We start from the raw sequence: 14,220 nt of genomic DNA, 5'->3' as shown, positions 1-14,220 counted from the left end.
TTGTATTGCATTACTTTCTCTATACACAAATGATTCGTAGATATTACTCCTGTAAAGCACTTAGCAAGTTCCAAACATACGTTACCATCGTCCACGTCAAATAGAACAGGCGTGCAGCAGTAAGAAAGTCAGGACTACACTGCACTCAGGTGGTGAAATAAGAAAACTGCAGAGCTGGTTACATTACCACACTACAATGAACGACATTACTGCACTACAATTTATAAAAAAAAATAAACCACTCAAAAGGAAACCCAACACTCTGTAGTCTGTATAAACATTTATTAGATTAGCCAGGTAGAACAGTTCAGACCAGGACACCATACTGTTTCAATACGTCGGTGTATTTTGCAATCTTGCTCTCAATATTCTTCGCTGCCTGTTTGCTCAGCTTGATCTGCACTTTCTTCTTGTTGTAGAAGATCCTAGCCTTTTCTTTACGGCGCTCCTCGAGTGTAGCTGTGATGGCCTGGTACTTCCAGCCCACCTCGTGAGCCAGGCGACCCAGCATAGCAAACTGAAGCACAGAAAAAAACACATCAGGAGAAAGAAATACAATTGTATTGATGTTTAAGTTTAGCATTGTTGCTCGTCTCAGATGGTAGTGCATGTGAAGTATTCTCATGGTCTTGAAACTCGAATACTGCTGTGGAATAAAACATCACTGACAAGCAATTGTTTCATTTGGTTTATTGTTTTTTTGCAGGCAGGTATAAATCGATTGAAAACCAGCACACTTGCAGCTCTCACTTAACTGTGCCAGCTACATGCAACATGGGCACAGACCAAATATTTAAATATCTATACAGAACCAGGTGCATACTTCCAAACAAATGTAAACCTTTGTTTCCAATTGTGTGAGAACTACTTCAAAGTAAAGGATCATGGTGCAAAGGAATCACCTAAATATTCTAACTGCTTTGAAATCACCTATTTTGCATAGGAGGGAACTCATTTCCCCAGTGTAAAGTCTGAAATATCCATTTGGAATAAGCAATTTCTTTTTAAATCCAGGATTCCATTTGACATCCAAATTTTTATCTTACAAAATGCCCATTTGATGACTGATCATACCTTGCGTGTTGGCTTCAGGCGCACAATTTTCAACGCTGCTGGCACCACCACACGCTTCCTCTGTGGAAAAATGAGATTAAATTTAAAAAAAAAAAAGAAAAGTCGCTCCCAATAAGATCTACAACAAATGCCCAACATGTCTCAGTTATATAGAATATTCTCAGCGGAACCTCGAACAATGTAGGTAAAGAAATTAGCATCACAGACATGCCTGCATTAACAGCGAATTTGAAGTGAAATGCAGTGTTACCTTGTCATAAGGAGGGGGAATGCCATCAAACACCTTTAGCCTCTCAAGGGCTGCTTGACCACGCTTGGTTTTGTGGGGCAGCATACCTGCATGGTTAGAGCTTTTGTTAAAAAATCTCCATAAACAAACTAAACGGTTAGTATTTGGTGCCTGTTCGAACTCAGTAGTCAGATCCGTAGTTTGTCTCATCAAAAGACTCAGATTCGGGATAAAAGTGTTCATCATTGTTCATCAAATAAATAAAATGAATGCATGCATGAAGGCTCACCTCTGACTGTCCTCCAGAAGATCCTGCTGGGAGCTCTGAAGTGGTAAGGTCCACGAGAGGGGTTCGTGTTCATCCTCTTACGCAGGAAAGCCAAGTACTTCACTGTACACAAGACATCAAGAGTTTAGGACTGCAATATGAGATACATAGTCACATGATTACCAGGATAATCATATGCTAGTCTCAATCTGAATGTGAAAAACATTTACATTACAGGAGCAATATATAGCTATATATTGCATTTTTTGCACTGCTGACTAACTGCTAACAACTAATTTCTTTTCAATATCTACAATACATTGCAGTCTACCCAGGAGTCTTTCATTATTTTAAGATGGAAAAAAAACAAAACAAATCCAACTCCACTTACACTTGTTACGGTAGAAGTTGCCGGAGATGTTGATGCCCTCACATCTCACAATGACGACTTTGTGGCCTGTAACAGTATAACAAGGGAAAAAAAAAAAATATTTAGATCAAGTGTAAAATTGTGGAAAAAAATGAAGGGTATTTCACATGCCTTACAACTATAAAATCTAACCCATTTGGATTGTTGTAATTAATTGTTTCACAAGTGTTTCCATGACTGCTGTGACAAAATCTTGATCTTGAGCCCCAGTGTGTGAACACTCAAATACAAGGCAAAGCAACATGAATGCAGGGAGAAAAGATTATAACCCCAGTGGTGAAAATACAAAATAAAAATGATGGAAATTATAGATGATATTTGGTTAATGTGAAAACTAATTACAAATACAGTGCAAATAACTAAACAGCAAAAACTACTGTAAGGTGACTCTGGTTGGTGAATGAGCAAAGTTTAGTTTTTAAAAAAGCAGTAACGCAAATACTAGAAGCAACATTTTTGCTTATAGACCGTCTCAGATGGTAGTGCATGTGAGGTTTTCTCATGGTCGTTAAACTCAAGCAATGTAGGTAAATAAATCATCACTGACGGTCAAAAATAAAGGGGGAAAAAAGTACACATCACCCTGAAAACTCAATACTCACCAAGCAGCACTTGCTTGGCCACAATAGCGGCAAGGCGACCGAGCAGATGGCCTCGGCCATCAATTACCAGAACCTGAGAAGACAAAAACACAGATTGAGAAAATACATAATGAATTTAAGATGAGCACTTCCGTGCCAATAATGTTTGAGGTATTTCAATGTACATACAGTCTAAGACCTTGATATTAACTTCACGTGTGGAACCAGCAGGTAATGACATGAATATAAGTGCTCTCCAAGCATGGTGTTGAGGAGGTTCAAGATGCTCACTTTCAAGATCTTAAATTTTGTGATAATACGCTTCAGTGTTTAATAGCTAGGTAATGTTTAGATAAAATAAATCAGGAATGTTATGAAAACTGGCCTAAACAGAGTAATGAACGATTTTGAACGAGCAGAGATTCAGCGTTCAACCGCATGGATGGCGGCCTGCTCATGCTAACGCACCAGCGCCACTTCCACGTTTCTACCAAACTATTCATTCAGCATCCAATTGAACATTACAAACGCCATTAAACACACATTTTAACTCATCTACTAACCACAAAAGCAGCTCCGAGTCAAGAGCAAATCACAACGACGGCCATCTTAAAGGTTTTTTTCCATGCACGAGGGAAACTAGCAAATAATCCAGTACGGTTAGCATGGTGCTAATGACGGACACAGTGGAAACGCCATGTTAATATTTGAATGTAAAAATCCATTTTTTTAACCAAAATTCGAATTTCCAGCCATTAAACACTTCTACGTGCGTCTAATTTTCTAAGTCGCACTTCTTTGGAAAAGCGCAACAACACAAATTTTTGCCACTTTTCACAGCGCTGAGACACGCACCTTATGGAACCGGTCCGCCATGATGTGGAAAAGAAAGACGCACGGGTTGACCCACGGTATAAGGCAGGGGCGTAGGCGTGGTTATGGGGAAAAAGGAAGTGACGCATGCCAATAAAACCGGAAGCGAGTTCTTTCGATCGAAATTAAGCACAGTGGGATTTATTTATTTATTTGTTAAAAAAAATTTTTTTTATATCATTAAAGCTTGTGCTTGTCAAAAAGATAGTCAACATATACTCGATTTCATAAAAAATATTGTTCAAATCATTCGCTTTGGCTAATTATCTTCATTTTATTTTATATACACTTCCATTTTAATACCTATCTATTGGTTAATGTCTTTCAAATAAAACCTTTTATGCAAGAACATCCTGGTGCATTTCTACAACTATTTCATTTGCTGTGCTGTAGTGCGGTAGCTCCGTGGTTAAGATTCTGGGTCACTGATTGGAAACCCTCCCTGCTCCAGGGGCACTGTATCATATTTGAACCCTGATCTCCAACCCCAGTTTATTAATATACTGGGATATGCGAAGAACGAATTTCAATCACATTAACACAAAGACAGGAGGCGGAGCAAAAAGTGGCAGAGTTGAAGATGCTGCGATTTTTATTGGGAGTAACGAGGATGGACAGCTGAGAAAGGCATGATTGAGATTTTTGTTCATGCTGAGGAAGGAGGAAAAGAGGAAGGCCAAGGAGGAGGTTTATGGATGTGGTGAGGGAAGACATGCAGGTGGTTGGTTTGAAAGAGGCAGATGTGGACAGAGTGATGAGATATGAACCTCTGTGGCAACCTCAAATGGGAGCAACCAAAAAAAGGAGAAGAAGAATGCGACAAATTACTGTGCTGTAATGTACATATGCGTAGGTCAATCACAGGTTATCACAAGACACGGCCAAAGAATCACCAAAATTAGCAAAGCGAGCATCGGCTAAGCGAGATCCTGATTCCTGCTTCTGACTTTATAGGTTATATCCTGCTGATGTCATCTACACGAGGTGTGCACGGCTTTCATTAACTGAAGTGCAGGGAAGGCGTGGACTGGAGTCTTAGGATGGCACCTGCACGCAAACCACACACCGCATACAAAAACAATACAACCCACGAAATACTATTCTAGAAAACTCCCCGTATAAAAAATAAACTTCAGATGAAAGCTTGCTAGCTCTCAAGTATATAAATATATATATACTCACTTAATTAGGTACACCTGTCCAACTGCTCGTTAATGCAAATTTCTAATCAGCCAATCACATGGCAGCAACTCATTGCATTTAGGCATGTAGACATGGTCAAGACGATCTGCTGCAGTTCAAACCGAGTGCAGAATGGGGAAGAAAGGTGATTTAAGTGACTTTGAACGTGGCATGGTTGTTGGTGCCAGACGGGCTGGTCTAAATATTGCAATTGCTGATCTACTGGGATTTTCACGCACAACCATCTCTAGGGTTTACAGAGAATGGTCCGAAAAAGAGAAAATATCCAGTGAGCGGCAGTTCTGCGGGCGCAAATGCCTTGTGGATGCCAGAGGTCAGAGTAGAATAGCCAGAACAGTAACAGTAACTCAAATAACCACTCGTTACAACCGAGGTATGCAGAAGAGCATCTCTAAACGCACAACACGTCGAACCTTGAGGCGGATGGGCTACAGCAGCAGAAGACCACACCGGGTGACACTCCTGACAGCTAAGAACAGGAAACTGAGGCTACAATTCGCACAGGCTCACCAAAATTGGACAATAGAAGATTGGAAAAACGTTGCCTGGTCTGATGAGTTTCTGTTGCGACATTCGGATGGTAGGGTCAGAATTTGGCATCAACAACATGAAAGCATGGATCCATCCTGCCTTGTATCAACGGTTCAGGCTGGTGGTGGTGGTGTAATGGTGGAGGGATATTTTCTTGGCACACTTTGGGCCCATTAGTACCAATTGAGTATCATGTCAACGGCAAAGCAGTATTGTTGCTGACCATGTCCATCCATTTATGACCATCTTCTTATGGCTACTTCCAGCAGGATAACGCGCCATGTCTTAAAGCGCGAATCATCTTAGACTGGTTTCTTGAACATGACAATGAGTTCACTGTACTCAAATGGCCTCCACAGTCACCAGATCTCAATCCAATAGAGCACCTTTGGGATGTGGTGGAACGGGAGATTTGCATCATGGATGTGCAGCCAACAAATCTGCAGCAACTGCGTGAGGCTATCATGTGAATATGGACCATTAAACCTCTGAGGAATGTTTTCAGTACCTTGTTGAATCTATGCCACGAAGGATTAATGCAGTTCTGAAGGCAAAAGGGGGTCCAACCCGGTCCAACCTTTCATACATTTACATGTAAATTCTGGCAAAGACCATTTATAATATACCTAATAACAATGTTCACTAGTATCATTCGTTTTTTGTAACTGTTGAGACTGGCTCCCATTGTTGAAGGCCCACAATCTCTTTCTTGTGTTGATTATTTTCTTAATCATGAACTTTCAGAGAAACTATCTGTATACATCATTTGTATTAAATTTTTTATACTTTCATTTTTTATATTCTATTTCTGTTTACATGTCGACAGTGGTAACAAGCATTTCACTACATGTCGTACCCTGTGTGAATGTGTGTGACAAATAAGATCTGATTTGAAGTCAGCTAATCACCCAGTTGTTGTTTTTTGTTTTGTTTTTTAAAGGTGATGTTCCCTGTTTTGTATTATGATTCTGAAGCCCATATGATCCTATTTTATTGAACATAACAGAGAATTTCTATCAGTTACTCACCCCAAAGTTTATCCACTAGAAGTTGTAACAGTAAATCTGCCTTTATCCATGCAATCCAGCAATTGTAATGGAACAGCATTGAGCTTCACAACAGACAGCAAAAACACCAAGCGGTATAACTGTATATAGTATATGTAATTACAGTTATTTTAATAAACTGTTCAAATATAGTTTTTTATTGTCTCTCACTGAATACAAAATATTTGATATGCTTATTGACAATAATTGTTGTTACATGTAGCAAAAAGATCAGATAATTGGTGGATGGGCCTTGGGGACAGGACCTTAGTGACAAGGCGACCAAAAAGAAGGCCTCGTCCATCAATTACCAGAACCTGAAAACACAAAATATACTAATTAGTATATAGAAGAAGACGTAAGGCATTCAAGCTCAACAGTGAAGTGGTGCCAATAGTGGTTGATGTATTCAATACTGACCAAGACCTTGATATTAACTACATGTGTGGAGCCAGATTATGACAGGAATATAAGTGGTCTCTAAGCATGGTGTTGAGGTGGTGAATAGATAGTTCAAGATCTTAACGTGTAAAGCAAATAACTGGAATTAAGCATGATCAGATCATAAATAACTAAAAAATTTGTTTTGAAAGAAAATGACTCATTATAAGTCTCGTTTATGTGACGTTGAGAAGACAAGATCACGTCAGGGTTTTTTATATAGATAATTAGATAAAATAATGCCTAACTAGAAACCTCAAAGACCGGCTTGAACAAAGTGATTACATATTAGTGATTTTAAACGAGTACAGAGAATCAGGGTGTAGCCTCATGGATGCCAGCCTGCTTATGCTAGCTAGCGCACCACGGCCACTTCTACATATCTACTAAATACTAAGTGCAATTGAACAGCATAGACTCTTAATGCTGATTGTAACTCATTTACTAACCATAAAAGCAGCTCCAAGTCAAAAACAAACCCAGAAGGAAGGGCATATTAAAGGATTTTCCACGCACGAGGGAAATTACCCAGTAGCCTGGTATTGTTAGCATCGTGCTAATAAAGGACACATTAGAAGAAAAAATTTAATATTTGTTTCAAAAACCTATTTTTCAACCAAATTACAATTTATAATTCCCTTAGTCTGTCTAATTTTATAACTCACAGTTATTCAAAAAGGTGCAACAGATATTTTTACCACAGCAACACATTCTTTCAATCAAAACTCTGCACCATGGAATTTGTAATGATTTTTAATTAAATGATTTATTAAATAAAGAAAACTGACTGCTTGTTAAAAAGATATTCAATGTAAATTTAAGTTTCATATAACATTTGTAAAAATCCTTCCGTTTAATATATTTAATATATTATTACATGTTAATGTTTTTTTGTTGTTGTTGTTAAAGTCTTCCAAAAAAACATTTTATGTATTTTCGCAATTTTTTTTTCTGAAGTATTTCGAGAAATATTATGTTCAAAGGAGAAACTGCAGTAGAGTACACTTCCCATGAAAGCTTCCTCTCTCCCAAACCACCCCACAACAGTTAACTTGATTAGCTAGCCATGGAGTTAGCTTTTAAAAAGCAGCAGTTTTTACATTGTCGGGTTATATTTATTTATATTCAGGGTCATCAAATGGATGAATATATTTATGTGTAACTTTTTAAAATGTGAAAATGTTTTTAGCACTGTGACATCTTTTTCAATCAGCTTTACTTTTCCATTTTTATTGCATGCACTACTATAAAAATTAATAAAATAAAATCACAGACACTGGCAAAAGAGTGTTTACATCCTGCAAATAGCGTTTATAATATTCCTAGTGGAAATGTGCACTACTCTGATTCATGTTGTATCAACTTCTCAAGTTTGCGTTCATGGAAGCGGATCTCTTTTTGAAGATCCTCAATCTGCCTCCTATGCTGATTGATTATTTCCTGACGACTTTTTCTCAGAGCAGCTATCTGTTCCTGTTCCTTCTGCCTAAAACAAGTGAGAACATTCATTTAGCTCAGAATTTCATTGCTAAATCAATCCTGGATGCCACTGAAGATCAAGTTAATTATGAAAGTTAAAATTGGATGATGGTCAGAGTGGATAATTTGTGAAACTGTAATAAACACAATAACTAAGCTTCTGAAAGCGTTGCTTGCATTTCAGGTCCTGTTAAATGCACAAAGGAGAAAACCCTTGCGGATCAGCGTGACATGTACTCACTTGAAGTACCGCTCTTCCAAGGCGGCCTGACGCTTTCCAAATGCTCCTCCTGCTGACCTGATTGAACCGCCACCTCCTCCTCCTTTCCCTGCACCTGACCCCAGCCCTCCCACCTTTCACATGTAAAAAATAGAAGAAAAATAGTTACATGGGAACAAGGTGCTGATTGTAATAACAATAATGTATTAAAACAAACATACATACATACATATATATATATATATATATATATATATATATATATATATATATATATATATATATATATTCAAAAAGTATATATTCAAAACGTATATATACTTATATATATATATATATATATATATATATATATATATATATATATATATATATATATATATATATATATATATATATAGTGCATTCAGAAAGTATTCTATGCATTTCTGTAAACACTTTAAAATAAACTATGCTCATAAATATATATATATATATATATTTATCACTTTATATAGGTCACTTTAAGGACAATCACATCAACCACCTTAAATTTTTACTGTTTTACTGTTTACTGTCATAAGCATAGCTTGTATATACACTTTTCTCATATATATATATTTTATTTTGGATAAATTGTGGATTTTTCCTGGGTTTTTCCCGGTTTCACAAGCTTCTAAATATATAGTGCATTCAGAAAGTATTCTATGCATTTCTGTAAACACTTTAAAATAAACTATATATTTTATTTTTTATAAAGTTTATACTCTTTATTTATCTGCCTTCTTTTTCTTGGTTTATTTTTCTCCCCATCCTATTCCCTCATGCCTGACCGTCGTAAAAAGCATTTCACTGCATGTTGTACTCTGTATGTATGTGTAAAATTTGATTGACAGTGATTCCAATGGAATTGCATTTGCCACATAACTAATTTGTTTGGCTGATTTTCAGTAGACAGAAAAACTTATTTTTATGTTTTATGTGAAATACGGGGAAAAAATAAAAATAAAAATAAATAAATAAATATATATATATATATATATATATATATATATATATATATATATATATATATATATATATATATATAAAATCTAATTTTACACATACACATACATACAGAGTACAACATGCAGTGAAATGCATATGTGAAAATTTTACACATACACATACATACAGAGTACAACATGCAGTGAAATGCTTTTTACGACGGTCAGGCATGAGGGAATAGGATGGGGAGAAAAATAAACCAAGAAAAAGAAGGCAGATAAATAAAGAGTATAAACTTTATAAAAAATAAAATATATAGTTTATTTTAAAGTGTTTACAGAAATGCATAGAATACTTTCTGAATGCACTATATATTTAGAAGCTTGTGAAACCGGGAAAAACCCAGGAAAAATCCACAATTTAGCCGCTTCATTGTTTAAGCTGCGGGGTTCCAAGCATGAGAAAACAGTAGCGTCTTATAGTCCGGAAAATACGGTGTGTGTGTGTGTGTGTATATATATATATATATATATATATATATATATATATATATATATATATATATATATATATATATATATATATATATACCGTATTTATAGACATACCGTATTTCCCCCCACACACATTTCACATGCAACATGTGTTTTTCTGTCTATTGAAAATCAGCCAAACAAATTAGTTATGTGACAAATGCAATTCCATGGGAATCACTGTTTAAAAATATAATGTTTATCTGCACTTTTGCACAGTGCTGCTATTTGCAGTTATGGTAGATACGAAACTGCATTTTTGTTTCACTTTTCACCTGTACTATGCAATGATAATAAAGTTGCGTCTATTTATATAAGCATGCAATAAACATAACATAAACATTATTGAAAACCACGTCTCTGTTGAATACTCAATTCTGATACCGAATGTGTGCGTCACAGTGGAATTTAGTGCTTATTTAGATATATATAAAAAAAGGTTTTAAGAAACATAAAGTGCGTAAACAAGATACATTAGATTTTGATGAAAAGGAAAATACAAAAAAGCTACATTATTGGAGGACATCCTGATGTGCTTAGTGAAGACGTTCAACAGCCTCGAACTAAAGAACCTCGACGATATCATGTGTACAGTCTTTGACGTTCACGCTTGTGGGTAGGTGCGCGTGTCAACTGAATATATACAAACCGGGAGAAACCATATCACAGAGCGCAGAGGAGTAGGGGGTGCGAATGGGAGTCGGGCTCCGGTTTTGTCCGAAGCTGAATGAGAAATTGCAGAGATTTAATGATCTCATTTAGATTTCCTGGCTGTTAGTAATCATTTCCACGAACGAATCTAATAAGTTTCAAATGTATTTCAATAAAAATGGTTTGGACACTATAGTAGCAATGATCAAATAAGAAAATCTTAGAATGTTGCAGATGACGTAATTATTAATTGAGAGGGAAATTATAATGTTTTATTGATAATCTTACAGTAATACCGTTATAATCATTAAATCGCTCCAGCTTCTGATTCAGCTCCTGACATATCACTGGAGTCTGACTCCCTCTCGCACCCCCTACTACTCTGTGGAATGGTTTCTCCCGGTTTGTATACATTCAGGTACGCGCACGCGCACACGAGCGAGAAGTAGACAGTATAATAATAATAATAATAATAATAATAATAATAATAATAATAATAATAATAATAATAATGATAATGATAATGATAATGATAATAATAATAATAATAATAATAATAATAATGTCGAGGGTTGTTTTAGCCGTCTGAGGAATATTTCCATTACACACATCATTATGTCGATTCCTTTTCATCAAATATCATTTTATGATGTATATGCTGTATTTTATGAGCATTGCGCAGTTGGCATGTATCTGAAAAAGTTTTATTATTTTCATAACGCGGTTTCTCTCCGGCAAATTCTTTCTCTCTCTCTCTCTCTCTCTCTCTCTCTCTCTCTCTCTATATATATATATATATATATATATATATCTCTATATATATATATATATATATATATATATATATATATATATATATATATATATATATATATATATAAAAATAATTAAATGGTTTTTTTTAATAATTATATAACCACCTAACGGTGATAGGCTAAATGTCAGAGACACGCCCCCTCCTGTCCTGCCAGAATCAATCCACCTATTAATACCATCATTATGACGTCACGGCTAAAGAAAGATTCATTATAAAGAAACGGAGTACAGAAAAACCCCGTTGTACGAGCATAATTCGTTCGTGAAAATTGCTCGAAGGTCCATTTGCTCGTACGTTCGAACTGATTTTCCCCATAAGAATGAATGTAAAAGCGATTTAATCCGTTCCGAGACGTCATTCGATCGCTTATTTCTGTGCTTAAAAAGTATTCGTAGCCTATTTTAACAAACAAATACACAACAAATTACCGTAATGTAAACATAATTGAACATTTACCCATGTGGTAGTGGTTGATTGGGAGTGTGAGACGCACACCACCCTCGTAACCTTCTTGGTTTCAATTGTAATTCTATTTACTTTCGTTTTCACAGCACCATCACTGATTTCCTTGGGAGACATTTTTCAAGATTTCTAGTGCAATAAAAATATAACTCTAAATAAAGTTAATTTTTTCTGCACTGAACAATGAGATCAACTAAGGGACTGATGCTACCCTCGGTCGAAAGCAGGGAAACGGCAGCGTGGGTGCCTTCGAAATTTGCTCGCAAAATAGGGTTACATTTTTCGAGCAAGGTCGCTCGTATCTTCGTTTGCTTGTACTATTAGTTGGTCGTACAACAGGGTTTTACTGTATAACAGAACGCTGCATCACAGACAGGAATCTCATGCATTAAGAATGAATGGCATTATTTAAACAAGAAACCAAACGAACACAATTCAACAATCTCCCTTCACAGCATCAATATTAGCTTCATAAAATAACAAAAAAATACAGTCCATTTCAGGATTTCTTTGCATTTCTGTTGATTTTTTTTTTAACGCATTACAATTTTTCAACATGGCTATTGACAAATATGGATGCTAAATGCAAATGTTTGTTTATTATTAATGAAACAATCATCAAGCATGAAGACAAAATATTCTTGTAAATGTTTTAAAGTAATTATGGTGTTTTAAATTACGTAATTCATCAGGACACCAAACGGAACGTTTGCTATGTTTCCACACGGACGGTTAATGAGGTGATACCGTAGAAACTGTACCTCCTCTAACTTTCATATGGATTACATAATCAAAGATTTTTTAATGTTAATTCATTTACTTAAAAAAAAGAGAAAAAAGAGGACAGAGACAGGTACAGAAGAGAGCGCACCCTTTCGGGTTAACACTCTGGGTTCGACAAACTCACCGGCATGTTTTGTGGCATTTTTTCCTCATAACGCAGAAACAAACTTAAATTGCTAGGTTTTTTTCTTGATCTACAGATAAGAGCAATACATTATCCGAATCCGTAAAGATTCTACTTTCATATATTTCATAATAACAACAAAAAGCTGTTGTAAAATAAAGAAAACAGACAGGGGGCGCGCTACGCCTTCTCTGTCATTTCTCTCCACAGACACATAAATATAACAACCTGAATCTCAGTAAATATTTTGCCTCACAGACAATAAAGATATGCATATATGCAAAATTAAAATGTCTACTTTCAAGTAAATGAATTAGCATGAAAAACTAATATTTTCTGATTCATAAATCGAATTAATAATAGAGTTCGCAAAACGTTCTTTACTTCCAAAACATTTTGTAAATGTAGTTAAAATGTAAAACATTTTGAAATGAAGTGAAGTTAAAGTAAAAGTCTCCTCAAATAAAAATACTTCAGTAAAGTACAGATACGTGGAAAAAGCTACTTAAGTACAGTAATGAATAACATTGACTTTGTTACTGTCCACCACTAAAGGTAAGTCGTTAGAGGTTGGCTGGAAGTTAAAACCAGTTTTTCCAAAAAGCTACCATTTTCCATGCAATCGAGCAATAGTAATGTCTGAAACGATGTTCTGGACAGTTTTCAAAAGGAATTGCAATTTGCGTTTTTCCATATGTGGAGACATAAATTGTGTTAAATCCAAACGCAACTGCAAATCTTGCATTACGGTTTTCGCTTTCGTGAGCGCACAGTGACTGTCAGATTTCAAATGGAAAATCAAAGTTCATTTGAAACTGTATTTCCCGTGTCTTACGAGTTATGGCCATGTAACAACATTAAATACCATGTTTGCTTTTTCACGTTCTCTGCGTCATTTATGTAACCTGCCAAAACTCAAATGGAATCGCAATTCCTTTCGCATTTGCATTTTGTATATTTGAATTTCCTTGCACTGAAAGCTGTCAATCAATTGTCAGGGGTGGGACTATATTATTATTATTATTATTATTAAGTGAAGATATATTTTTTAAATACTTTATTAATTCAATGCCACAAAAACAAGACACATTACATTACTTTTCTTTCGGCTTCTCACGTTAGGGGGTGCCACAGCGGATCATCCGCATGTTTGATTTGGCACATGTTTTTACGCTGGATGCCCTTCCTAAAGCAACCCTCCCCATTTATCCGGGCTTGGGACCGGCACTGAGAGTGGCTGGGGTTGGTTCCCTGACCGGGGATCGAACCCGGGTCAGCGTCGCATCCTAACCACTAGACCACCAGGGACCCTACAAGATGTATTAAATTATCGTGTCAAATTAACACAAGCTTCCAGAGAAAAAAGAGGCAAAAAGAAAAAAGAAAATGACATTAATTTCAATGTTTTCAGTGCTTTCTTGGTTTTTGTTGGATCCAAGAATTTGAAGTCATTTATAAACTGGGAAAATGTTGTTTACATTGAGCACACTTTTTTCTTATCTATAT

General features: G+C 35.9%; 1 protein-coding gene across 1 annotated transcript; it reads right to left on the bottom strand.

Moving 5' to 3' along the window:
• Nucleotides 1-265: 265 nt before the first annotated feature.
• On the bottom strand, nucleotides 266-3,571 carry rpl13a (ribosomal protein L13a). The gene is made up of 7 exons (XM_083545632.1): nucleotides 3,438-3,571; nucleotides 2,604-2,676; nucleotides 1,963-2,028; nucleotides 1,593-1,694; nucleotides 1,325-1,410; nucleotides 1,075-1,134; nucleotides 266-517 (listed from the first exon to the last, which is right to left on the bottom strand). Exons 1-7 carry the CDS (start codon nucleotides 3,456-3,458, stop codon nucleotides 308-310), a joined length of 618 nt encoding a protein of 205 aa, XP_083401758.1. The 5' UTR covers nucleotides 3,459-3,571; the 3' UTR covers nucleotides 266-307.
• Nucleotides 3,572-14,220: the final 10,649 nt, after the last annotated feature.

Source organism: Silurus aristotelis (genome assembly GCF_946808225.1).
Source record: "Silurus aristotelis genome assembly, chromosome: 6".
NCBI lineage: Eukaryota > Metazoa > Chordata > Actinopteri > Siluriformes > Siluridae > Silurus > Silurus aristotelis.
Note: the sequence above shows the minus strand (reverse complement) of the source record. Positions and strands in the feature narration are given on the sequence as shown.

Excerpts from the sequence above, each read along its gene's own strand:
- rpl13a (XM_083545632.1), bottom strand. The coding sequence starts at position 3,458 with ATGGCGGACCGGTTCCATAAG. Across the intron at positions 2,677-3,437 it reads TGGCGGACCGGTTCCATAAG|GTTCTGGTAATTGATGGCCG; the intron begins GTGCGTGTCTCA and ends TTGTCTTCTCAG. Across the intron at positions 2,029-2,603 it reads GGCCAAGCAAGTGCTGCTTG|GCCACAAAGTCGTCATTGTG; the intron begins GTGAGTATTGAG and ends ATACTGTTACAG.